The sequence below is a fragment of the Thalia democratica genome, chromosome 8, assembly GCF_965202585.1.
Source record: "Thalia democratica chromosome 8, ktThaDemo2.hap1.1, whole genome shotgun sequence".
Classification (NCBI taxonomy): domain Eukaryota; kingdom Metazoa; phylum Chordata; class Thaliacea; order Salpida; family Salpidae; genus Thalia; species Thalia democratica.
Window position 1 is genome coordinate 31,053,393 of NC_139172.1, and position 25,781 is coordinate 31,079,173.

The 25,781-nt window shown below is 25.3% G+C and overlaps 1 protein-coding gene across 1 annotated transcript; it reads left to right on the top strand.

The window, feature by feature from the left end:
• The first annotated feature begins 10,659 nt into the window (after positions 1-10,659).
• Positions 10,660-17,992, top strand: LOC145843137 (mRNA cap guanine-N(7) methyltransferase-like). The gene is made up of 9 exons (XM_082950599.1): positions 10,660-10,824; positions 11,682-11,781; positions 12,691-12,803; positions 13,079-13,519; positions 14,776-14,949; positions 16,382-16,548; positions 17,157-17,268; positions 17,497-17,644; positions 17,865-17,992. The coding sequence occupies exons 1-9, from the start codon at positions 10,660-10,662 to the stop codon at positions 17,990-17,992; spliced, it is 1,548 nt and encodes a 515-aa protein (XP_082806725.1).
• The last annotated feature ends 7,789 nt before the right edge of the window (positions 17,993-25,781 follow it).

A 25,781-nucleotide genomic window follows, 5' to 3' on the forward strand; every position in this document is an offset into this window, starting at 1 on the left:
AAATTCGTTAACTTTGTAATTAAAAATAAATACTAAAAAAGTATAATAAATAACTTTAAGTAAGCAAGTTATGTAGTTTAAAAAAATAATTAAACAATTAGCTCTGAAAGCAACTTTTTACATTAAGTTTTACTATATAGACAGATATTACGTGATCAAAATAAAAATTGAATAAGCATTTTAATTTCTCTTTTTATCTTATTGTTTATTTTATGATGTCAAGTTAAAAAATGTCTTGTAATTTTCTGTTATAAACATTTTTACTTCTAATATTTATATGCATAAAATCAAATTTTTACCAATTCCACACTTTTTACGAAAAAAGGACAAATAAAAGAAAGTCATTAGAACAAAGTTAACACTTTTTACTTTAAAATTTTACTTACTCATAAAACATCTTTCCAAGCTCAGAAATGTTTTCATCAAAGTTGTTTTTTTCGAACGTTAGAGCATTGCCATAATTAGGCATATGATAAATGTATTTTGTGACGACCTTTTTGTTATCTCCTTCAGCTACTGTTTCATTTTGAGTTTTGCTAAGCAGATATAACAACAACACAAGAAGTTTTAGTTGCATTTTGTTCTCTGTTTGTAATAATGTATTCCAATGTAAATGTCTCAAACTGGACAAACATTAATAGTGTTTAAAAACAAACGCTAAGCGGTAACAACAATATTGGTATTCAGTTATGCTTATTTGATACAACTAAGATTCACTTCTAAGCATATGTTCAGATACAAATAAGATATTTAATTTGTGTCTGAAGATCTGCTTAGTAGTGAACTTATTTGTACTAAATAAACATAACTGAACACTAAAAGTGCTAACAACAATTTAATAAAAAGAGTTTAGTTTAAAGTAAAAAAAACTTATAAAAGTTACATAGATTAGTTTTTTAATGTTTATCACCTTATTTTTTGTTACTTCAAACAACTGAAAAAAAAAGTTTATCTTTTAAGTTAAAAAAAAACTATAGAGATATACTAAACAGATTTTATAAATCTTAAGATTATATAAAACTTATAAGTTATACTTACTTCTTATAATATCTATGTATATTATTTATTGAATGACAAAAAAACCACTAATAAAGTTTTGTCTAAGAACATTGTGTACGAAGAAACCTTTCGGTTATCGAGTCGTACACCACATGCTTTTACAATCTATTACTGTAGACTTAATTATTATAAAGCTTTGTAAAAGTAGAACTTTATATAAAAATATTTAGCTGAACATATTTACATAATTTTGTATATTGATTCAGAAATTTAGTCTTTTTAGACAAAAATAGTTCAAAACTTGTACATATGTAACGTTTATGTAATTCTGCATAAAAATATGATGAAGTGTTTCGGTAATTAGAGTTTTTAGATATATAGTTTTACATGAAGTTTTACTTTATCACCAAAAACATTTGTATATTGTATATATACATTGTATATGCATTTACAGGTGATACTTAAAAGAAGCATAAAGTAAATATTTTAATCAAAAATGCAAAACAAAAACTGCACTCACTGAATTAGCATATTGAATTAAATTTTTATTTTACATAAATGGACTTTAAATTAAAAAATATAGAATATATACAAAACAAAACTAACAATAAAATATTTACTTACATTTAACCTCGTAAACCTTGTTGCTAAAGAAATAAAACAAACTAATGAAGCTAAAAAAAAACAATTAACTATTGTTTATAAATAATCTTTAGGTAATATTATCTATAAATACAAATTAACACATTTTAAGCACTACCTTAAAGCAATTGGTTATTTTTATTTAAACAAAACATATAAAGCTTTGATTTACATAAAATTTTATTACCCATTCAACTCAACTAAATAATGAAAAACATAACTTACGTACAAACTTTTTAAATTAAAAGCGCACCTTTTTTAAACTTTTACAAGCTAAAGTTCACTACTCTAAAAAATTTGGTTATATTTTATTTAAAATAAACTTACGAAATTTAAATATTAAAAAAAAACTTTACTATTCAAAAGTATTTATTACCTTTAAAGTTTAGATTTTTAAAAGTTAAATCAGTAATATAGTGTGCCTTTTGAAATATCAAGAGCAAAATCTTTAAAGCAAGTTGTCTATAATTTTATATTTAATTGAAATATTTTACATGAGATATTTATCAAAAAAAACATGTTAGTCAAAATTGAATACAATTAAAAAAAATTTATGGAGGCACTTCTTAGTATTGAGTAAAAAAAACTGGAAGTTCAACTAAACTTATAAAAAGTGATAAAAACCACATAAATTCATAAAAGTTTTTTTTTTAAGTAGTACCGTAAAAAAAGTGGTAAATGTATTTTGTAACTTGTTTATTTTCATTTTCAGCGGTTACATCATTCTTGATGAATCCAAGCAAAATAAGCCATGGCATAAAAAGTTCTAGTTGCATTAATAGTTATAAATGTACATTAAGATTAAAATCTTTAAAAATCCAACTTTGTGCGCGACTATTTTGATGTTTGCATTAAAGTGTAAAATAGGGGTCGTCAAGCTGTGGCCTGCCAAGTAAGTTTATTTCGCCCACGTTATATTTTATAACTAAAAAAAACTAATGCAGTAAAACCAAGTTTAAGTTTTTTTAAATAAAAGTTTACGAATACGTTCTTTTGTAGTTCTTAGCAAACTATGGTGCCTCCTCTATATTAAAAAAAAAATGTTCTTTGAATAAATTTTTTACTGTAAAATACTTTTTTTACATGAAAAAAATAAGTTTTTTCTTTAAATGTGGTTAGTTTCTTATGATAGTCTGCCGACCCCTAATTCATAAGTTACAACTTTTCTAAAATTTTACTTTAAATATCAAAAATAGCTTTTTAAAATTAAAAGTTGAAGACATATAATGAAGAAAAAAGTATATATTATACTGTTAAAAAAAACTTCTAAATGTTATATTTTTTTGTGTAAATCATACTTTATTTAAAGTTTAATTTAATTTAACTGTTTGTTATTAATGTTTAAAGACTTTGGTTCTAAGTAAATAAAAAAACAGTAAATTAAAACTGACATGCTTGCTTTCCGTTTTGACTTTAAAGTTTTTAAGTTACTGATATAAAAATAGAAAAACTTAATAAACGAGTTTCTTTAGACAAAAAGTCATAACCTACGTTTTAGTATAACTTTTTTGTTTATACACTGTTTAGTTTAGACTTAAACATAAGCACCTGAAAGCTTGAAAAACATTAATTTTTGGTTTAATTCCTTTTTTACCATTAAAACAACTTTACTAAATTTTTAAGTACGCTAAAAAATAACTAGTTTAGCAGCGTACACCTAAAACAATTGTTAAAACTACTTTCAATTTTTTTAGTAAGAAAACATTAAACAAAGTTTATCCAAAAGCTAAATGAAAAGCAGTTGAATTTGATCAAGCAAATCACTCTTATCAAAAATTTAAGCACTACATTTCTGGCAGTTGCTAATGGTTTCACTTGTTTGAAAACAAAATATAGTAAAACTATTAACATTAACTTTAATTAACTATACAGCTAACAATTAGTCAAGTAAAGATTGAAACTAAATGTATTTTTAGAGGCCTTTAAAAACTAAAGTTTGGACTTTTTAAACATTTAACTAAAACTTTCAGAAGATTAGCGAAAATATAAAAAGTTAGTAAAACTTTAATTTTTTAAAAGCGTTACATTAATCTCTTTATAAGATAAACGAAAATAAATACGAGGTTTTTGTAAACATTAGTAGCATAATCCTTAAGTCTGTATCCATAAATATTTACAAGAAAGTGTTTTTTATTAAGCTAGAAAATGTTTTGGTTAAAAAATACTAATTTTTTTTGTAAGTTAAGGAAAACTATTGTTTTTCTAATTAAATATAAGGAAAAAAAATAAAGTTGTTAAAAAATAAAAATTAAAACTCAGCATTAAGTTAAGTATAATACCTTTGAAAGTTTAATTTTTAAACGTACTCAAAACATTTTACTTTTAATTTAATTTTTTTTTCAAAAATTTTAAAACTAATGTTGTAATTACTGCATTTTGTTTTAAAACGAATAAGTCCACTAATAAAGTTCGGTAAAAAGTTTAGAAGTCAATATTGAATTCTGTTAAAACATCACAAGTAGTTTTTTGCTAATATTGTATATTATAAAAACTGATTCAACAAATGTAAGCCATTTGAAACCCAGTAATTTACTGTGTTATGCAGAAGAATAATTTCCAGATATTCCATTAAAGCGGAACCCTTTGAACGTAATTAAAAAAAAAAAAATCATAATAAAATTTCAGACCTCATTTTGAAAATTAGACACAAATATCTTGTGATGTTAGTTTAATTTTAAGTAAAATTAATCAGTTTGTGCTACACATGTAGTTTTACATGATATATCTGACTTGTGCAACATTAATATAAAAACTTAAATTATAAACGTCAAAAGTTATTCCAAGTGATTTACGATTTGATAACCGAAAGGCTCCTTCGCACACCAGGTCCTAGGACCAGTTATATTTGCGTTTTATTTTGCCGTTCAATAAACAATAGCACTAAATGTAATGTTTAAGATAACATTTAGTAGAATAAGACCATCTAGTACAGGGTTGACCAAACTCATTTACTAAATTGCCCCCTTTTCAGAAACTTGAAAAATAATCGGCCCCACGATTTTACAAAGTAGTATTTCTCTTGAGTACAAACTTTTGAGCCAAAAAAGTTGTGCTTGAAATGTAATTTAGTCTGGTATTTCTTATGCGAGCATTTTTGTTGCTGTTTTCAAAGTAGTTTACAGGGCTTGAGAAAATAAGTTACAGTTGTTTTCTTATACGCCCAGTAAAGTGTATTAAAATACTTTATTATTAAAAAGCCTTGTGTAATCTGTAATTAATCCTGTTTAAATATGAATTGTTTTGAAACTAATGAGACTTTTAGGGTAGTGGTGGACAACTTTTGTAATAAGCAAATAATATTTACTAAAAAATCTTTTCTAGTTTCAACTCATTAAAAAAATTTAATTGCGGGCTGCATAATTTAATAAAATAACATATAAGAAAATCAAACAACTCGATCAAAATTGTAACAAAATGATTTAGTATTATTGTGATCTATGATTACTATTGTGAACTGAAAACCAAATTAAAAGTGTACTTTAAAATATTAGGTATCAAATTTTTTTTTTGTTGTGCACAAGTAGTTTTCAAGTTATTTAGCGGGTCGAAATTTGACTGGATCTTAACCGTACGCTACCGATCTGAAATATTAACTGAAACCTGACATTTTAATAATCTCTCATATAAAGAATTTCGGACATTTAGAAGTTATTACTAAGTAACTTAATTAAGCCGTTAGTTATTAGCCTATAATAATTTACCAGAAGTAGTGAAAAACTAAAAGCTAGTGTTGAACTATTTAAATAAACAACACAATCTAATTGTTAATATATTAGAAAATAAGATAAAACAAAAAACAGTTGTATTAATAGTTTAAAATTCCTTAATATATAGATTTTAAACAATAATAAATATAGTTAGAAAATAAAATTGAGTTTAAGAATCTTTTAAATGAAAAATTTGAAGTCATTTCAAATAGAGACTTCAAATCTATACTCATTTAAAACCAAAAAAAATTGAAATAAAAATTTTAATGGTTATCAAGATTTTTTTATTTATACAGATTAAACAAGTAATAACAAAAATATGTCAAATAAATTTCTTTCGTACAAATACTTTTATCAGTACGGTATAAAAACTTTTAGTGTAATATAAAACGACAAAAATAAACTACAAAATTAACCAGGTCAAAATAAAACTATTAACAGATTTAAAACATAAACCATTTAATAAATACAGTAGACTTCCTCTTGAAATCGCACTTTGGACAAAATATAAAAAGTGCAAACTCAAAAACTATTATAATTTTTTTTTTACAAAATGATAAATTTAAATATGTTATATGCAATAACGTTTTGAATAAACATGAAATCAACTAAAGCATAAAACGAACATTCATTAGAAAAAATATAAATCCATATAAGTAATAATATGTATTTTTTGTTTTATAATAAACTTTTAGTTAGTAATAAACTTTATTTAAGTTAAATTTAAGAAAATATAAATTTGCAGTTTTTTTGGGTAAAAATTGCGAAATCAAGAGGAAGTCTACCGTAATTAATATTTATTAGGTAATATTCAAACCTGCTGTAGAATAAATAACTTTATAAATTTTTTATTATAAAAAGACTTTTTAAATACATTTAAAACCAGTTCAAATGAGAAGTATTTTAAAAGATCAAATAAAATAAAATAATTTTCATAAAATAATGTCTGCTACTGAAGTCTAATATAACGTGAAGGATAAGGTTCATGACTGCTTGCAAGTTTTGTTATAATCTGATTCTTAATCAGTAAAATAAAGCCTCCTTTACAAATATCTAGATTAGATCTTTTTCTCATGATGTTGACAATGAACTGAAAGTTTTTTTCAACAACATAGCTAGAAGAAAAAACTAAAAACAACAATGTAAATTCCTCGCAAATTATTAAATACTTTTGTCTTATTTTTGTTGAGTCCAAAAGCTTTCATATAGTTCTTTGGAAAAAATTACTCTAAGTTCAAGGTTAGTTTGTAAGTCTGAGGAGGTTTCCTGTAAGTCGTTTACTTCAAAAAGATCTGCCTCGAAGGGATCCATATTTTTATCTATCTGATATTTTTTTTGTGTCAAATCAAAATTTTACTATATAATATGTTGAAATTGTTAAAAATTCCAGATTTTTAAGGTTTTTTTTTGCCTAAACTGTCAAATTCCAGCTTTTTCCAGGTTTTTAGGTAAATTGGTAGCCCTGTATAGTTTTATTTCTTAGTCTAACTTAAAGACTTTTCAAGAAACAATTGAAAATGTCAGGATGTGATAGTTGATAATAGATGACATAAATTTTACAAACCATTTATGATCCCAAATAACATATATTTCAGCTTATAAAGTGGTGAAAGGGATTCCGATCGTCTATGATCTATGTAATTGTCAAATAAGAAAACATATAAATGAAAATATGTAATTTACTTGAAAGTAGGAGTCATAAGTACTTAATTATTTTCTCTATATTTTACATAAAAAATAAGCTTTTTTGTTTAAGTTTTATCTCAGGGTCAAATATTTAATAGCCAGCTGAAATTAGTAATATAGCAAGATAAAAAGTAAAAATTTTATGACAGCCCAAAATTTTAAAATCGTCCCCTTTTTGCCCCTTACTAGTTATCGCCCACCCTTTCGCCCCCTTACTAATTATCGCCCCCAGGGGGGCGATATCGCCCACTTTGGGAAACCCTGATCTAGTAAAATGTAGGCGATCACTTGTTTTATGCTCTCTCATGCTGCAGTTTTGAAGTCACGTTCTTTTTGTGTAATAATTCCTTGAAAGTTATTACATGTTATCACACCTACAGTCTGCAAAAAAAAGTCTAATAGTGTTGTTATTTAAACTCCAATCCATACATTTGCTTAAATTTCAAATAGTATAAACAATTTTTTATACAACTTATTACTCACCGAATTTTGTACATGATAAGCAGTATTATGTTTTACTTGTTTTAACTTTCTAGGGTTTTTGTAAACACTGTCGATATGTGTTATGCATTTTTAAACATCAACTCATAAGGTAAAAGTACTCATAAGTACTAAGTGACGTAACTAGCTTTAAGCGTACCCGGTTCAGAACTAAGAGTGTTTTGAACTTAAAATAGAGCTTGAAATGTTTTTACTTTACTTTAGTCGTAATAAAAGTTTATATTTTTTTAAGTTTTTAAAGAAGAACCTTTTAACGAATTTCAAAATATCCTGCAATTTCCTCTTACTAGGAAAATTAAAAGATAAAAAATTAGAAATGTTTTATTTGGTGTCTATAGGAAAAGTTACGGACTATTAAGCTTATAAATTTGTTATCATCTTCTGTAATGATTATGTATCAGCTAAAGCACTCTACTCATAGTTTGTTAAAATAGAAACTTTAAATTCCAAATAAAACTTTATTTTAAAAAGTGTTGAATTATATTTTGATATTTTTTATATTAACTTTTAAAAATTAGTTGTTTTTTAAATAAATACAGGTATGCTTGCCACCAGGTCAACAGCTTACATCTAGTAGTTCATTATTTTTAATAAAAAATTTATTTTTCTATTAACTAAACTGTTGAATGTTGAATATTTTTGCTCAAACAGCATGTGTGCTATATGTAGATGCTTAAACTAAATGATAAAAAATATTGTGAATGCAACAACTACAGTTAAAGCACCTGACATTAAGAAAGACATTTTGTTTATCTTGTATTTTAACTGTTTTATTTTAATAATATTTACACAATTCTAAATATATAAAATTTTGGTTATATTGAATCAGATTTCTGCAAAAAAAAACTTAGTGTTTTATAATAAACTTTAAACAGAAATTTCAGATTTAAAAAGTGATCAAGTTCAAATAGTTATTTATCACTAAAATTTTAACTTGTCATCTCTTCTATAAAACTTATATAAACCAAAAAATGATGACGTTCCATTTTTTATCAAATTGTTTCAAATATCCTGTGTGACCTGATGGTTTAGGAGTCCTAATGGAGACTTTTAAAAACTCTGTGATTTAAGCTTGCAAGATCTAAACCCAGTGGTTGACACATGTACAAAAAAAAATTCACTTTTTATTGATATTATTGTTCTTAGTTGATAACACATAATAAGTGTATAATAAGTATTAGACTTTTTAGCCCTAAATTTTTAAGATTTGCTACAATAAATTAGAATAATTAATTCAAATGACTAGTTTTAGAGAAAGTTCAAATGAAACAAAATATTTAATTTTTTACAGTATTAAGTTGTGTTTTCCAAACAATTAAAAAAAAGCCATTTTTTAGTTTTAACAAAAAGTAAAAAGAAAGAAATTGAAATAGAACTATATTACGTTGCACAACACTTTAAAGAACTAGATAGTTTTTAAATGTTATTAAAATACTCAAAAGGCTAAAAAAAATAATTTAGTAAAAATTTATTTACTCCTACATTTTTTAAGATAGATACCTCAAACTTTAAGAAAATTTTTCTTGCATTATCTAAAATATTTTGTTTGAAAAAAAAATGTATAAAAATAAAAATTTAATAAAAAAAACAGTTTATTTATATTTTTTGGTTTGAGGTATTTATCTCAAAAAACGTAGGAGTAGATAGATTTTTAGTTACATATTCTTTTTTTTGATGTATTAGTTTGGGCCTCCCATTTAAACCTATTTTTGTTTCCATCTTTGACCTGCCAATCTAAAAATCATTTTGAATTTTAAAACTCTGTAAAAAGTAACTTGTAGCTTAGTTAAAACTCAATAAATTAAGATTAAATTGTGAAAAAAGCAATATACCCTTCCCCCTATGCCCTTAAGACAGTTTTAAAACCTGATACTATTTTTAATTGCTATATTTTATTAGCATTTTTAATACTAAACTATGGCTTTTCTTTTTTGATTTTTTAAACTCACCCACCTGTTTCAAAATAAAATTACCAGGGTAAGGATAAAATGTAAAAAAAGTTTTTTGATAATTTTCGCCTTGCTGTTTTTGAATTTGAAACAAAAATTTAAAGAAAAAAAATTGCATTTTATGTGTGGAGTATAACTTTTTAATGTGTGTTTTTTAGCTTCCTTCAAAACTTGAAAACTTTAGTAAAAGTAAGATATTTTTGAAGTTTTATGAATTTCTTTTACCAAAATCTAGACTAGTTTTTATGATTACAAGTTTTATTTTTAAAGTTAAAACCAATTTTTTAGTATAAAGAAATTTTGTTATTATTATGTTTGTTTAGTGATAAAGCTTAAATAACAGAAGTTTTTCTTATTGGGTCAAAATATGACAACTCTTTCTTTACACAGAAGCTAATGTTAATTTTGTAATAGCTTCTATTGATACCCTAATGGCCTTTTTTAAATAAAAATGTAAACCATATAGGTTACTATAGAGATTTTTAACAATACTAAGTTTATACAGTAATTTTTTAAAATATTTATATTTTAAACTATTAAATAAACTGAATGTTTCATTTTAATAAAAATAAACTGAATGTTTTATTTTAATAAAAAACATTTTTATCCTTCTATCATTTACTATTTGTAAATAGGGCTAAGATTTTAAGGCTTGTTATTTTTATTTTGCAGAATAAACATTTGCTATAAGATTGCTGTTCATTTTATATATAGAAAAAAACTGTTTGTCTTGAGAAAAAATATCTTTAACTTAAAAAACACTGTAGTCTATTTTGATAATTATTATTCAAAACAATAAGTAGGTGTATTTTTTAATAAGAATAGTCTTAACTTAATTGTCTTACTCTTTTTTGATTTTTGTTTTACTTCTTAAGAATTACAACTATTTATAAGTGTTTGTTATTAAAAAGCTGCTCTACTAATTATTAAATTTCATTAACTAAATGATTTTTAAACTAAAAATCACATAGTTCACTTTTAACATTGTTTTTTTTATTTGAAAGCATTCATCAAATTTTCACCAACATTTACCCTATTTTAGTAGTGCAGTTTTATGCATGCTATTTAAAACTAGTTTTCCACAAAAAATGTCCAACACTAAGTTTATCTAACCTTTTTTAATATTTTTTTTTTGCAAAATCTACAGACTTCAAGTTATTAAAAACTGTATAAAAATGCACAACAAGCAGTCTCCACCGCAAAGCAACTCTCCTCCTTCAAGACCGAAAGCTCTCAAAAGGCATAGTGATGGAGAGCCCAAAAGTCCTAAGAAGCATTTTAAAAGTGATGGCAATAGCGCCAATGAAGAAAATAAAAATAAAGAGAGTTTTACACAAACAGTAAGTTTTTTTTAAGTTTTCTGTTTATAAACTTTTAAAATTCAGTTCATACTCAGCCTTTTGTTTTACAGTTTGATTTTAAATTGTGAGGTTTACCATCAGAAGCATTTAATGATTTTACAATTCTTAAAATAACTTTTGATATATAAGGGATCAAAGTTAGTGAGAGTTTAAGGTTTCTAATTGAAGGCAAAAATTAAATAGACAAAACGATTTTTTTTTCTAAAAATCTTGTTAAATTTTTACTCAAATCTTTTATTCAAATCTCTCTACAAAACAAATTAGTTAAGAAAAAAAATACCTTAAAAAAGCAACCCTTATTTGTATTAGACTCTTTTATAATTTTTTTAATTTTTAAAAATAAAACTTTAGAAATGCCCTAAACAACTTTAGTTTTTTTCTAAAACTGTTTGTAAACTCTAAAATATTTTGTTCTCTTAATTATATTAAATTTAGCCTGCAAGGTTACTTTTTTTTTAAATTTTACAAATTAAAAGTAACAAAGTTATATTTTATTTTTTGTAAATAAATATTTGTACATGTTTAGTTCATATGTTTATAATAATTTTACTTTGATAACTCTCAATATAATAGAGTTATCAAAGTAAAATTATTATAGAGAGATGAGCTGAACAAATACAAATGTTTTATTTACAAAAAAAAAAAGAAACTTTCTTACTTATGATTTGTAAAATTGAAAACAAAAAAAAAACTTTGCAGGCTTAATTTAAAATAATTATTAGAACAAAGATAACATATTTTTTAAATTTTGAAACTTTTAAATGTTATCAGCTGGTATCTTAAAATCTACTCCTAATAGTATTATACACTTTTTTTTTTTATATAAAAAATTTTAGGTGAAAAACCACTACAACCAACTTAAGAGCCAGAACAGAGAACAAAGCAAGAACAAGTACCAGAGAAAGTTTAACAATTTCATTAAAGAACTGCAAATTAGTTAGTTTCAACTTTACTTCACATTTTAGATTAAACCATTGGAAACCTTTTCATGTAACTGATAAACTTTGCATTTAAAAAAAACCTTACGAGATAAATTTAAATTAGTTACACATCTGTACGATTTAGATACACAAGGTTCTGACTTAAATTTTTGATACGTTTGACCTTTTTTCTTTAACTATATATATATATAAAATAGATCAAGCACTGTAGCCATTGAACAAATAAAATATTCTTAATTGTATAATAATTGAGAGAAAATAATTGTCTATGGTTCTGGCTCGCTTAAAATCGTGAAGGTTAAAACTTAAATGAAAGTCATATGAATTTTTTTTTCAACAATAGAACATTTTTGTAAATACACTAAAATTTTTACAAATGTCAGCAGTATATAATACTGAAACATAGTATAATGTTTTTATATTTTGATATATACTCATTTTATCTATTTTTCTTTTTAAATTTTAGTTTTCAAAATTTTCTTATATACATTAATTTTGTTAGAGAAAGAGAACTCATTTAAATTTTTAGTGTTTTTAGATGAGTACAGCATACTTAAAAGTTTTTCATTATGTTTTGTTCCCTAAATATTTATTTATAATAAAAAAGAGACAGCTTAACAGATATTTTTTATACATAACCACCATTTTTTATGATTTTTTAAAGCTATAAAACGTTGTCAGTCTCATACTTTAACCAAAATGTATTTGTTCTGTTTAGACTGTTGTCTCTTATCCAAACAATTATCTCATAATCAAATTAAAAAAAAATGTCCATTTGACTTTAATTATTTCCACATGGATACTTTGTTCTGAATTCACTTTAAACACGCATTGTATTACCTTCTGAAATTCAGATTGATTTCTGTACTTGTTTTTTACTTCAAAGTTTTATAAACTGTTGCAGAGAAGTACTTGGATCTTGTGAAGAAGGCAAGTTCCAGTCCCGTTGTTTTGGATCTGGCGGCTGGGAAGGGCGGAGACATTGGCAAGTTTATGAGGAAAAACGTTTCTAGAGTTGTTAGTTTGTTACGTCATAATAAGGAAATGTAGAGTTGTTAATTTTTGGCATTATAAAAAAGTTCAGAAATGTTTTTTTGTAAATTTTTTTATACATTTTTGTATTTTTTAGTATTACCAGAGGCGAGACTAGCTTGCTTAAGAAACTTTAGCTTGCTATTTTTATATGCTTTTTTATTGATTGGTAACTTTAATCATATCCCTGATACAAATAACTGACTAAAACTTTTATCTGTTTCTTGCATTAGTTTTAACTCCTACATACTTATTCGCAGCACTGCACGGACATAGCTGCAGCTTCAATAGAAGAAGCAGAAAGGAGATACAAGGAAAAGAATGACAATCAGCAAGTGTACAGTGGAAGAGGGTACAACAAAACGAGTAACAATAGAATGGGCAACAATCGCATGGGGTACAAAACAAGGTATGATGGTCACACCAGAATGGGATATAATGAAATGGCTCACAATGGGTTCGGTTATAATGAAAGAGGGTACAAGGGAAGGAGAAACAATGCAATTGGTTGCAATGGAATGAGGTACAATGGAATTAGTTTTAGTGGAATGGGTCACGATGTAAACAGCTATAATGGAATGAATAACAATGAAATGGGGTGCAAAAGAAATAGTTACAGTGGAAATAGATATAATGGAAGGAGAGACCAGAGACAACACACATCCTTCAAAGCTGATTTCTCTGTCTGTGATGTTACAAAAGTATGTTTTTGTTTGTTTGTTTCCATGACAAAAATGTTTTGATTAAAATTTGTATATAAATACATGTGTGTAAGTTTTGTTTTTATCTTAATATTGTGTAACTTTAATATTAAAAACTTGTATAAGTTCTATATATTCTATAAATTAGTACTTGGTATTTATCAAAAGTTTGTTGTTTTTTATGGTTCATCATGATTTAAAAAAAATTAAAATCTAACATGTCTATAAAAAAACTTATTAAATGTTTTTTGTACTTCAAGATTTTTTTAATAAAAAGAGCTTCAAAACATTACATGAATAAAAGTACTTCTGAAAATTACCAACTTAAAAAAAAATTTAAAGGTTTTTGCGTTTTATTTAACTTAAAATGTATTGTTGAAACCAGTCAATAATGTTTAATAAAATGTTTAAGTTTATAAAATTCTGTTTTAACTGGTATCTAAAAGTTAATGTATTACTGACTTATATTTTGGACGGAAGGTTGTTAAATATTTCTTTAAATTCTTGCTATATAAATTTTTAATATTTCAGTTTTGTTTATTATGTAACTTTTAATATAGACGATTTGCTTTTAAAATTAAAAAAAAAGTTTGTGTTTAGTAACTGAGCAAAAAAGATGTTCAAGATAAAACTATTAAATTTTGTGATTTTTTAAGGATGAATTCGTGGAACTAATAGAATTTTCACAACAAAATTTTTTTGAACAAGTTAAACTCCAATTATAATTAGATTTAGCTGAGTAAAAAAAGTAATATAACAGATGAAATACCACAAATAAATTGTTTCTAATCGATCTTTGAATTTTTTTTTAGGTTTTTGATGTTTCTGACTCTAGTAAACTTACTGAGGTTTTTTTCTTAATACTTAATACTCTAATGGGAACGTTTATTCGATAAACAAAAATTGGTTCTTCAACTTTTTATATTTTCTCAGAAGTGTTTACTGGATACCTCATGCTTGAATTTAAAGATTGAATTTTCATATTTTTACAGGAATCATTGATATATAAGTAGAAATAAGTGCTTCAAACTTTCACAGAAAAAGACTTGCTGGATAAATAGAACTTGGTTCTTTAAACTTTTATATTTTCATAGGAATACTCGCTGGACAGAAATAATTAGTTAATAAACTTATTACATTATCAAAGAAGACTTTCTAAATAAATAGAACTAGTTCTTAAACTACATAATCATATAAACTTATATTTTAAATAGACAGTTCAAACAGTTCTTAAAGTTTATAACACATTTTCACAGGAAGATTTGTTGGACAAACTTCCTGACGACAAACTGAAGTTCGATCTGACATCATGCCAGTTTGCAATCCACTACTCGTTTGAAAGTGAGAAGCAAGCTCACAGAATGGTGAAAAATGCTTGTCAGTCGTTGAAAGAAGGAGGCTACTTCATTGGAACCACTGTCAACTCTACTGTGCTCAGGTATAGAAGTATATGGGTTATATTTGAAAAATTAATAATATCAAAGTCATTTTGTATTAAATTTTCAGATGTTTTATTTTTTAAGACACCACTGTGCTCAGTTGCGTATGTATTGTTGTGTTTATAAGTTCAAGTTATATGTTTTATTGACTAAATAGTCGTTATTAGTTGAATTTCTTAAGTATTAGTTAAAACTACTGTAAACTCTACTGTACTCAGGTGGGTATTTCCTTTGAATGTATATAACTTTATTCGAAAAGTTAGTTAGTACTTTTATACTTATATAGAATTAAAGGCTATTGTTAGTTGATTTTTTTTAGTTTAGTTTACTTTTAACCACTTTAATTCTATTGTGCTCAGGTTGGTATAGTGTATATAAGTTTTGTATGATTAAAAAGTTTCATTGTCTTTTTTTAACTACAATCTTTAAAGAGGGTATATTTGCTATCAAAGTAGTATAAATAATTAAGCTAAAATCAGTTTTGGTCAAAGGTCAATTTTAGTTTCAACAACTTCATTGAACCAAAGATCATTATTAATTGATATTTCAGTTTTAAATAAAACCATTTTCAATTCTACCGTGGTCAGGTGTTTGTATTGTATATTGTTCTTCTTCAAAGTATCGTGTTCTTAAATAGTTTTATTGGGATTAAGGTCGTTATTAGTTGATAAAACCAACTGAATGGAATCACTGTCAACTATACAGTGCTCAGTCAACTGTTTCTTCTGAAGTAGTATTATTATTTTTTAATTTTTGCATTGTTACAAAGTTTTATTGAGTTTAAAACTATTGTTAGTTTTAATACGTGATAAAAAGAATATTAAATCAAAGGTTAAGTATTCTTATCTGTGCGTATTTTATTATTTTTACTAGTTGTTTCTTTAGTTCTCTTAAAATTTTATTTTCTATGGGTATATTACTATCAAACAGTGTTATAAATAAAACTATTTTGTTGACGGAATTAAAAAAAATTGGATGCAAACGTTAATTTTGGGTAATATTTGCACTTTAGATTATTTAGTAAAATAACAAGTATAAGGTCTGTTCTACTGACAACAAATTGTATTTAGTTTTTATGAAACTAAACTTAAATCTATGATGTGTGTTGAGTAAAGTCTAAGTAGTTATAATTTTTTCTAAGTTCAAAATATCTGTTATAAAAGCTCTATGTTTTAAAAGATTATATAAATTGATTTTGATCATGAATGATAAGTAAAAACATTTTGTTTTTGATTTATAAGTTCAAAAACAGTTTTCAGATAAACTGTACACCATAAACTTGTTTCTTTATAAAATTAAAACTTTTATAATACTTGAATTTTTCTTAAACTAGTTAATAAAAGTTGTTATTATAGATATTTTACGTCTATTTTAACACATGTTAGTGTATGTTTTTCTACATTGTTATTATTTCAACAGAGAGAGGTTGTTGTCAGCGGACACGGACAGATTGAAATTTGGAAATTCACTGTACAGCGTTCAATTCGATTCAAAAGAAAAGTTTTCCGACTTTGGTTGCAAGTACATGTTCAAACTAACAGACGTGGTTGACTGTCCCGAATTTGTGCTGGATAAAAACATATTTGTCGAGTGAGTTTTGATAAAAACATATTTGTCGAGTTAGTTTTGATAAAAACATATTTGTCGAGTTAGTTTTGATAAAAACATATTTGTCGAGTTAGTTTTGATAAAAACATATTTGATGAGTTAGTTTTGATAAAAACATATTGTTGAGTTAGTTTTGATAAAAACATATTTGTTGAGTTAGTTTTGATAAAAACATATTTGTCGAGTTAGTAGTTAATATTTACAATTAGTAGTATTACTAAAAGTTTACTTTTAACTAACCGTAGGTTGTCTGTCCCTAGGTTATAGTAGTATTATAGTCTCTGGTATGAATTATCTGTAATTCGTGGATCCGGTAAATCGCTACTTGATCAATTAACTCCCCAATTAAAATATGTTTTTAACACTCAAGTTAATCACATGTTGTATATTATTTTAATTATATGTATTAACAATAAATTTTTAATTTTTTTTTCCATAGCTTAGTATTATACGCTATGATTTATTATAATACGGTATGAAAGTGTTGTCTTTTTTGCGATAAATATGCAAGTATAACAATATTTAAAGTTTTAGTTAGTTAATTTTTCAAAACTTTATTTATTTACATAACATAAAATTATTTTCAACAGTATATGCGCACGGTACGGTATGAAATTATTGGAATGGAAGTCTTTCGAACAAGTTTTTTGGGAAAACGAAAAAGAGTCTTATCAGCTTATAAGTAAAATGAACGCTTTGGAGGTTTGGAATAAATAATTAATATAATTGAGATGATTTTTGTGTAAAAATAAAGTTCTTCCAACCTTGCTGAACAAAGGTTTTGGAATTTTCAAAAGCTCCATACAATAACTTTAAGTATTTTTTTTTTACAAGTTACAATTTTTTTAATAAAATTATTATATATTTAGAGTTTCACTTTAACAAACGTGCAACTCAATAAAAACCCAAGCATTAAAATTTTCACAACAGATATACAACAGAAACAGGCAATATTTCAACTCTCCGGTAGAGGGAGACTACGAGCATGCTGAGAAGGCGATCAGAGTCAGAGAGGAGAAATATCCAGGGTCCAATGCCTCTTTTCTCACCCTTTCCAAATCAGAATGGCAAGTTTCAAGTAAGGGAAATTTTTAGGTTTTTTAATCTAAGTAACTTCCCAAAAGTTTTGCTTGAACTAGTATTGTAAATTTTTTATCAAAAACAACATTTTTAATAATGAGAAGAAATTTTTTGCAAGCAATGTTTTATTAAAGTTACTCTAGTTGTTACTGTAAACTAAAATAGAAGTCAATTATTAAAATTTTACTGTCAAATTTATCAATGTTTATTTCACGCAGGTATTTACGTTGCTTTTGCCTTCGTGAAAGACTCCACTTACCGCCACGACAAAAATTCCCCTAACTTGGGAGTGCACATTAATTCCGCAAAAAACTACAAAAAGGGAGTGCCGCTGATGATAATGTAGGGAAACTCCCTAAACAAAATATTTTTAATGCTGATGATAATGTAGGGAAGTTTTCTGAATGAAAACTACTTTTTGAAAGTCTCAATAACTACTAGCTGTGACTTGAATCGACTTTTAAACTGAAAATTTAAATTTGTAGAAAAATTTGATGTTATAGTTTTGTTATTAAACTATTTATTTAGTTCTTGCATGATTTTTTGTACTTTTTTAATTGCACTCCTTTTATTAAGTAATTTTATATTCTAATGAAATAGAAAAAATATATATGTACATTTATATCACGTGTGTTATATTATTAGGTAAAGTTTCATTATAGAGAATTGGTTTAAATAACGCAGGAGTTTCTTTTGTTGAACAAATTTCTCATGTCTGACATTGTCTTTCAAGAAATCCTTTATTAATTACATACATAGATATTTTTCTTTGAGTATGTTTACGGTTTTTTTAGCTATTTTTTATTGATATTATTTCCTATTATATTCCTGCAGCAGTTTAAATTTCATATATATTCTTTGTTCCAAACTTTTGAAATGAACTTTTTTGTTTATACATTAGCTCGTTGGAAATAATTTAAAACTTAAAAATATTTTAAAAGTTTTAAACTTTAAATTATTAGAACTAAATACTAATTTGTTTTTAATTAACTACCTCAAGCAAACACAATGTTGCAAAACTACTTTTTATTAAATATATTTTTCTAAGTGAAATCTTTACAGTAGCCATAAAAGTATACCTAAATTTATTTGATAATTATCCTGTTTTTCAAAAAGTGTTACAATATTTTAAAAACACTAGTGTATGTTACAGTTTTGCTTTAGCAATGTTGTGTTTTTTTGTTGTTGTTCATCCTTTATTCATTGTTTTTTTTTGCACTATGAAAGTTCGTTTTACCGTGAAACTAGTCAACTAATTACGCTCGTTCGAAAATATTTCAAAATATTTTATCTAATAACTTGAAAGTTATATTAAACTAAAATTTAATAAACTAATATCCGTTTGTTTATTTTTTTTGTTAATTAATATTTAATTAATTTTATTTTTACTATAACTCTTGCCCTTTCCCCTCTGTCGGTAACTTTTTTTTGTTTCATTATTAACTTTTTTTTTTTCTTGTTTTTATTTTAATTATAAACTTACTGTTTTTTATTTTTACCATTACCCTCCATGGATACCTTTTTTCTTTTTAAGTTGTTTCATATATTTGTTTTCTTGTTAAAATTTTTTTTCACTATTTTGCAAAAATGATCATTTGTGCAAAACTGTCCCTTCCTGCATATTTGACCTTTCGTGCAAAAATATCTTCGTGCATATTTGACCCGTTCCCCATCAGTATAGATAGATATAATATAAAAGTTAGAAATTGAAGGTCTTATAAGATTACTATAAATCAATTGTTAACTAACACTTGGTAATGAAAAACAAGTAATAAATTTGTAAAAAAAATTAAAAAACTAACGTCTCTTAAATTTGTGTACTTTTGCTATAGATGTTTTGATAAACCTGGTCAATTTAAAAACGTATAAAAAAGCAAATTTTATTAGAAAATGCGCAGTATTGTTATTTATCACTTACAATCTAAAGCCAAGCACTAATTAGAATTAAAGCCTCTGAAAAATGAAGTATATGAATGTAAAAAATATAATTTTAAACATTTAAAACTTCAGCTGTGTTTGGTTTTAAAGTATTTAATGTATTTTTTTTCAAATAGTATTATAAAATGAAACAGTGTAGCATAAGTTTGTTTATTTTTCTATGAAAGGTCTAAAGCATCGAAGTTTTTTTGAAAACTTTTAATTTCAATATAAGTACTTCAAAAAGTTTTGGATAGTATAAATCGAACAATTTTTTTATTAAAGATTGATTCTTTTTTTATTAAAAACTCTTTATTTACAAGGTGTTAATAGCTTGTTTAATATTATATTGATAAAATTTAAAAAAAAATCGTAAGAGGAGAAAGATTTTTAGTAAATACGCTTTTTTTAGTTTGCGCCTTTCATAAGGAAGTTTTTTGAAAGCTCTAACTTTGTTTAAAGAACCAACAATTTCAAAAACGATCAAAAAAAAATGTTAGCTTAATTTTAAAGTAAAGTTTATAACTAACTTTTAATAAATTGATTTACCCCCAATATTACCTTAAATTGAAACTACTTGTGCGAAACATATGAAAATGTACGTTTTTCTACCAAATACTTCGAAACAAGCCCTTAGTTAGGTTTCTAGTTCACTATAGTGCTTGATAAAGGACTATTTTCTTGGTTTGCATTTGAACTTTTGAAATAACACAGCCCGCAAGGATTTTTTTAGTATATCTTACTTCCTGGCTAAAAAAATTGCCTACTACTAACCTAAAGGATTCATTAGTTACAAAATAACCAATATCTAAACAGAAACATTATAGTTTTTACGTAAAGCTAAACTCAAAAAGCAATTTTTTTAGGCATAAAAAATTGTTTATTTTTTTAATTAACTCACACACCCAAGTAGAAGTTTTATCATTGTCAAATTTGTTGTTTAGTTTCCAAACGTTTGCGTCTTGTAAAAAAAATAATTTATTAGTGTTAAATTTGCTTTTTAATTTACCACTGATTCGCAAAAACTTGTACGATGACTTCATATATTTGATATTCTAGATATATCGAAGAATTACTTCTATCGAAATAATTTTAATGAAAACAATCTTGCTTTTTCATTAAACTAATGGTAATAGTTTATGATTAAGAATAGGTTATAGAATATGTACCCCAAATAAAAACATTAAATTTGAATTACAATATTGGTTTTAGGTCGTTTGTATCTGTAGTTAATTTTAGCATTAATAATTTACAACATAAAAAACTAAGTTGAAACAAGTCTACTAATTTAGATTTTCTTATATCAAAAAAGTATTGCGACGCTTTTAGTCTTATTGAATATAATTCTAAAGTAGATAAATTTTATGAACTTTTCGAATTGTGCACCCACCTAATGAAGATTATTGAGCATAATAAGTTATGTTCGTCTAAAGCAGAATTTTCATTAACGCTTTATTGGTAGAAGTTTTAAAAAAATCCTCTATTTCTTATATATTTCTAATTGAAAACCTTTCTACATTTCTGAAGCATTAATTATTAACGCCCCTTAATAGCCGAAATCAACTTTTTTTTTTTACACTTTTAGAAACCCTGATCTAAAGCAACATATTTTTAGGTATTTACTTGTGTTACAAATAAAAAAAAGTTTTCAAGAAGTTTTAGACAAAATTATTTTAATCGTTAGAGAAAACTTTTATTAACAATATCAGAAATGTAAGAAGTATAATATAGAGTGTAAACACAATGTAGAAGAAGATAACATTTGAATGTTTCCATTTACCAGCAATAACTTCTGCAAACTGGACACTACGTTTTCGTTTTGACGTCTGAAATTTCAACATCCAAACTGTGCAGATCCAGATCTTCAATGAAACAGCCAACGTCAAGACCGTCAACATCAGCTTCCGTATCACAGCAGCCATATTCGCTTGAAGCATTGAAATTGCTAAACCATCTGTAGTTAGGCCTTCTTCGGTTGAAGTTTGTTGAGAAAAGACATAAAAAAAAAAAAAATTTGCTTAAAAGTTTTGGTTTAAGGACCAGGGTGCTTAAAAAGATCCTCGGTCATCGAGTTGCACACCCAACTTTAATCAAAACTATAATGAGCTAAAGAATAAAAAAAAAATTAACAGTCAAAATTTAAACTCTAGAACAAAAACCTCTATGAAAAATGAGACTATTAAAGTTTACAACATTAAATATTTTCCTAAACAAAAACTTTTTTTTTATATAATAGTATCTAACACTAAACTCACATAAAATATATATTGAACTCTACGTTAAAAGTTTAAGTTTTTATCTGAAATGTTATTAAGTTCAAAATTTATCAATCATTTTATCAAATAATTTAATATTTCATACAAAGTTTTAAAAAGTATGCTTATGAACTTAGATTACACTATCAACTTCTTTAAACTTATTAAATAAATAAGTAATAATAAAATAAAGCTATACCATTGAAAAATAAAAAAAAAGCTGCAATATTTAAAAAAATAGTAAAATAGAGCTGTACACAATAAAAAAATTATCCTTGAGCTAAATAAAAGAATAAAATAAATAAAACTGTTTAATTAAAACTATCAGTTTTTACAAATTTGAATAAATATCTGAATATAAGAGTTTGACCAAACCAAAATAAAAATGTAAACAAGCACAAAAAACAAATAAAATAGTAAATTAGTTTACTTTGTAAAAAATAATAGTAATCATGAAATAAGTCAATCTATTACTAATTTCAAATTTTATCAGTAATTTCAGATTATGACTTAAATATTTAACTATGTTTTTGGAGAAATAAATACAGAGATTAATAAGTTTATTTAGACAGATAAAATTTAGACTATTTAATGAAATAGTTTACTAATACACTAAGAAACTATAAACAAAAATTTTTTTTTACAATTTTCTACAAACTAGACTGGACCAATGCTATTGAAACCCAATTAATATACTCAAAAAAAACCTACTCAGATGAAAAATGAATAGTAATCTACTGTTTATAAAAAAAAAACGGTTTATCTAATGTAAATTCTATTTAATTAGTTGATCATTTAAAAAAATATCTTTCAGTTCAACCTGGAACCTTCAAAAATGGCTTTGGTCTCTTAAATTAATAGGTAGGTTTGTCCAAAGCTTACTACCTTGACAAGTTAGTGATTTATGACCATTACTGTTTTTAAATCTTAGTAAGATACTATAATTTATTTAACGCTAAAAAGACGGTCAAAATATTTGTTCATAGGACCTGGTTCACGAACAACCTTTCGGATATCGAGTCGTACACCACGAATACCTTTTAATGTCTTGTCCAGGACAAAATAATTTTTTTAAGGACCTTGTTGAATACCTATGTACTTTAGTTATACTTTTGAAGTAAAATTTACTGGTAAAAAACTATTTACAAATTTGAACATAAAACTCTTAAATCATGATTGAAAAATTGTTCAATACTTAATAATTTTTTGTTATTTTCAAATTATTTACATTTTCGTTGTACTTTTTTTAGTGAACGCACCTGAGTGCTTTATTTATGAGTACATTGATTTCATTAACTTTTTTTTTGTTAGTTCTGCCCCAACATAACAGACCATAAATTATATGGCTCATAAAAAAATGAATTAAAAATTAAGAAGAAATATTTTTCATTTAAAAATTACTTCGTTTTGTATAGAATATAAGTTGCTTTTAATACTTTACTTTTTACCTTTTCAATGTGTTCTACCCAGCTTAAATTATTATCTTTTATTACTCTTAAATACTTGTAACTTTTTACCATCTTAAATTATTTTAATTCTCTTACTTTTAAGAAAAAAAGCTGCTACTGAGAGTTTTTATCTCATTAACTGAGTTTCGAGTATCACTTTTATTTGTACAGGTCTGTAACCCAGTGTAGTTGCTAGTTCATCAGCTGCTCTATTGCTTTCGTCTTCTTAATTTGTACTGACACGAACGTCAGTACTACAAACCGACGGAAGCGATGTGGTCATCTATCTTCAGGCTCTCCTGTGATTAATTCCTCTGAGTTGTCTACCGATCTGAGTTAGTTGGTTGCGCAAACTTGTTTTGAGAGCAAATCGCTCCGGTGGTCTACAACACTGTTTACGTGCGAGCAACCTTCTTTGTAAATTTGAACGATTTCACTTCTTTTTGGAAACTAATTTTCAATACACTCTTTAAGAAAGCAGTGGCCGCAAGGCATACGGTACTTGATTTTCTACGAAATTGTTCATCAGTGCATTGCAGATCCATAACTGTGACCGGTAAAAACAAAAGGAAGTTCTTCGATTCTTCTACTGTAGACGACGTTTTTTTCAACTTATTTGAGTTTTCTGACTAGCTTTTTTGAAAAGTCGTTTATAGAGCTTCCACTTGACATCGAAAACTTGTCACAAATTTTAAAAATTGTTTATGTTTTCGGTACTAATTTCGTCAATTGATGTTTGTGAAATCTTTTCAACGCCGTTAGCTTAATCCCTCAACTTAATTAACATTTGATGATAACGTAAAACTCTTCGTAGACTATAAACTTTTTGGCAGACTCGTGACTTAATGGTTCTATTTACAATTCTTCTTTCTCGCCGACACTCATTGCAAAGCCTTCAAAAAATAGATGTCGCTGTGACTTTTTTACAAAAAGTACATTCTTAGCTGAGTTTCACTAAGTTTGTCAACTATTCTGGCGTCTGAAGGTTCTGCAATCTTTTCAGCTATTTGAAAAAGAACATCAGAGTTTTTGTCTAAAAAAATCCTTGAGTCTGGTTGTTAATGTTTTAGTAACATCAGAATATTTTTCCTTGTTTACTTTGTCTATTTAAAACTAGTTTGTAAAATTTACGACTCGACCTCTTGAAAAATGAATAAAAGTAATATTTTAATCTTACTTTAAAGATACTATCAACTTTAGGAAGCTTACATTTGAATGTAGGATATACTTTTTAAAACTACTTACGTGATTTTGTAATTCATAAGTACTTTAACCTTTTTTTATTCAAAGTTCTCTAAAGCCTAAGTTTTTGTTTTGCAAACCTTGAGTGATTTTATTTTTCTATTAAAAATAAAGTTAGTTTTTTAATGTTTTACACAGTGTATCAATGTTTAATCAAAATTTTGAACTAAAAATTAACAAAACACAGCAGTAACTTTTTTTTTAACTATCTTGTTGTTTCTAAACTAAAAAACTTTACTTATCGCTCCAAACAGTGGTTTAAATTTTAATGTTGGAGCTCTTAGTTTCTAAATGTTAACTATTAGCATAGTTAAAAAAATTGTAACTTATTTGTTTTCAAGTAGTAAGTTTAAATCTTAGTGGTATATGACTATTAAATTGCTTGTTAATACAAAAACATTTTGATGATATTTTGTTAAAAAGCGTTTAAATGTATAATTAAAACACATGCAATAAAAGTTTACTAAACTTAACAGCTGTTAAACTTAAACTTTCAATTGCTTTTTTTAAATCTTAAAGTTTTAGTAACTAATTAAACAAAAATATTACAAAACAATTAATATTTTCAGCCTATAACAGTCAGAATATTAAGAATGGAACAATTATTCCAAGTCAGTTTAAACATAAAAAAAAACTTTATTTTACTAAATTCTGTCAATTAAAAAAAAAAAGTAGGGGCGGTTTTTTGGCAGTTTTAGTTGTAATCACAAGTTTTGGTTGTTTGTTAATAGAGTATTTAGATACTATCATACATTTAGATACTTTTTTTTTAGGTGTGACACTGGCTCTAGAAAAAGTTTACATATAAATCCGAATTCGGACATTTAAACTGTTTAAAAAATGGTTACAACTCAAAGAGTTTTACATTTTTAAAAAATACAAAATTTGGTTGTAGGTCTAATTAATAAGATCACGATACTATAAAAAAAAAGTCCATTAAAAGCTACTATAGTTTATAAATTACTCCAGGCATATCTCAATTCAGTTTTTTTTTTAATAAAGGTTTGTAGGTCTTCATTAGACTTTTTTTTTTAAACTATGTAACACTTCATAAATTGTAGCCACTTACCTACTTTTTTTATTTGAATGGTCCGATTTAAAAAAATTTTTTACCTCTAGAAAAATATTCAATAACAGCTCTTGGTGGTACTGTTTACTAAACTCATTTTTACATACTTAAAAATTCGAAATTTTGATGTTTATAAACATCAAAACAACCAATTTAGAACCTTAGCTATGTTTAAACTTCATAAATTTTCTTAAAAATCTAAAA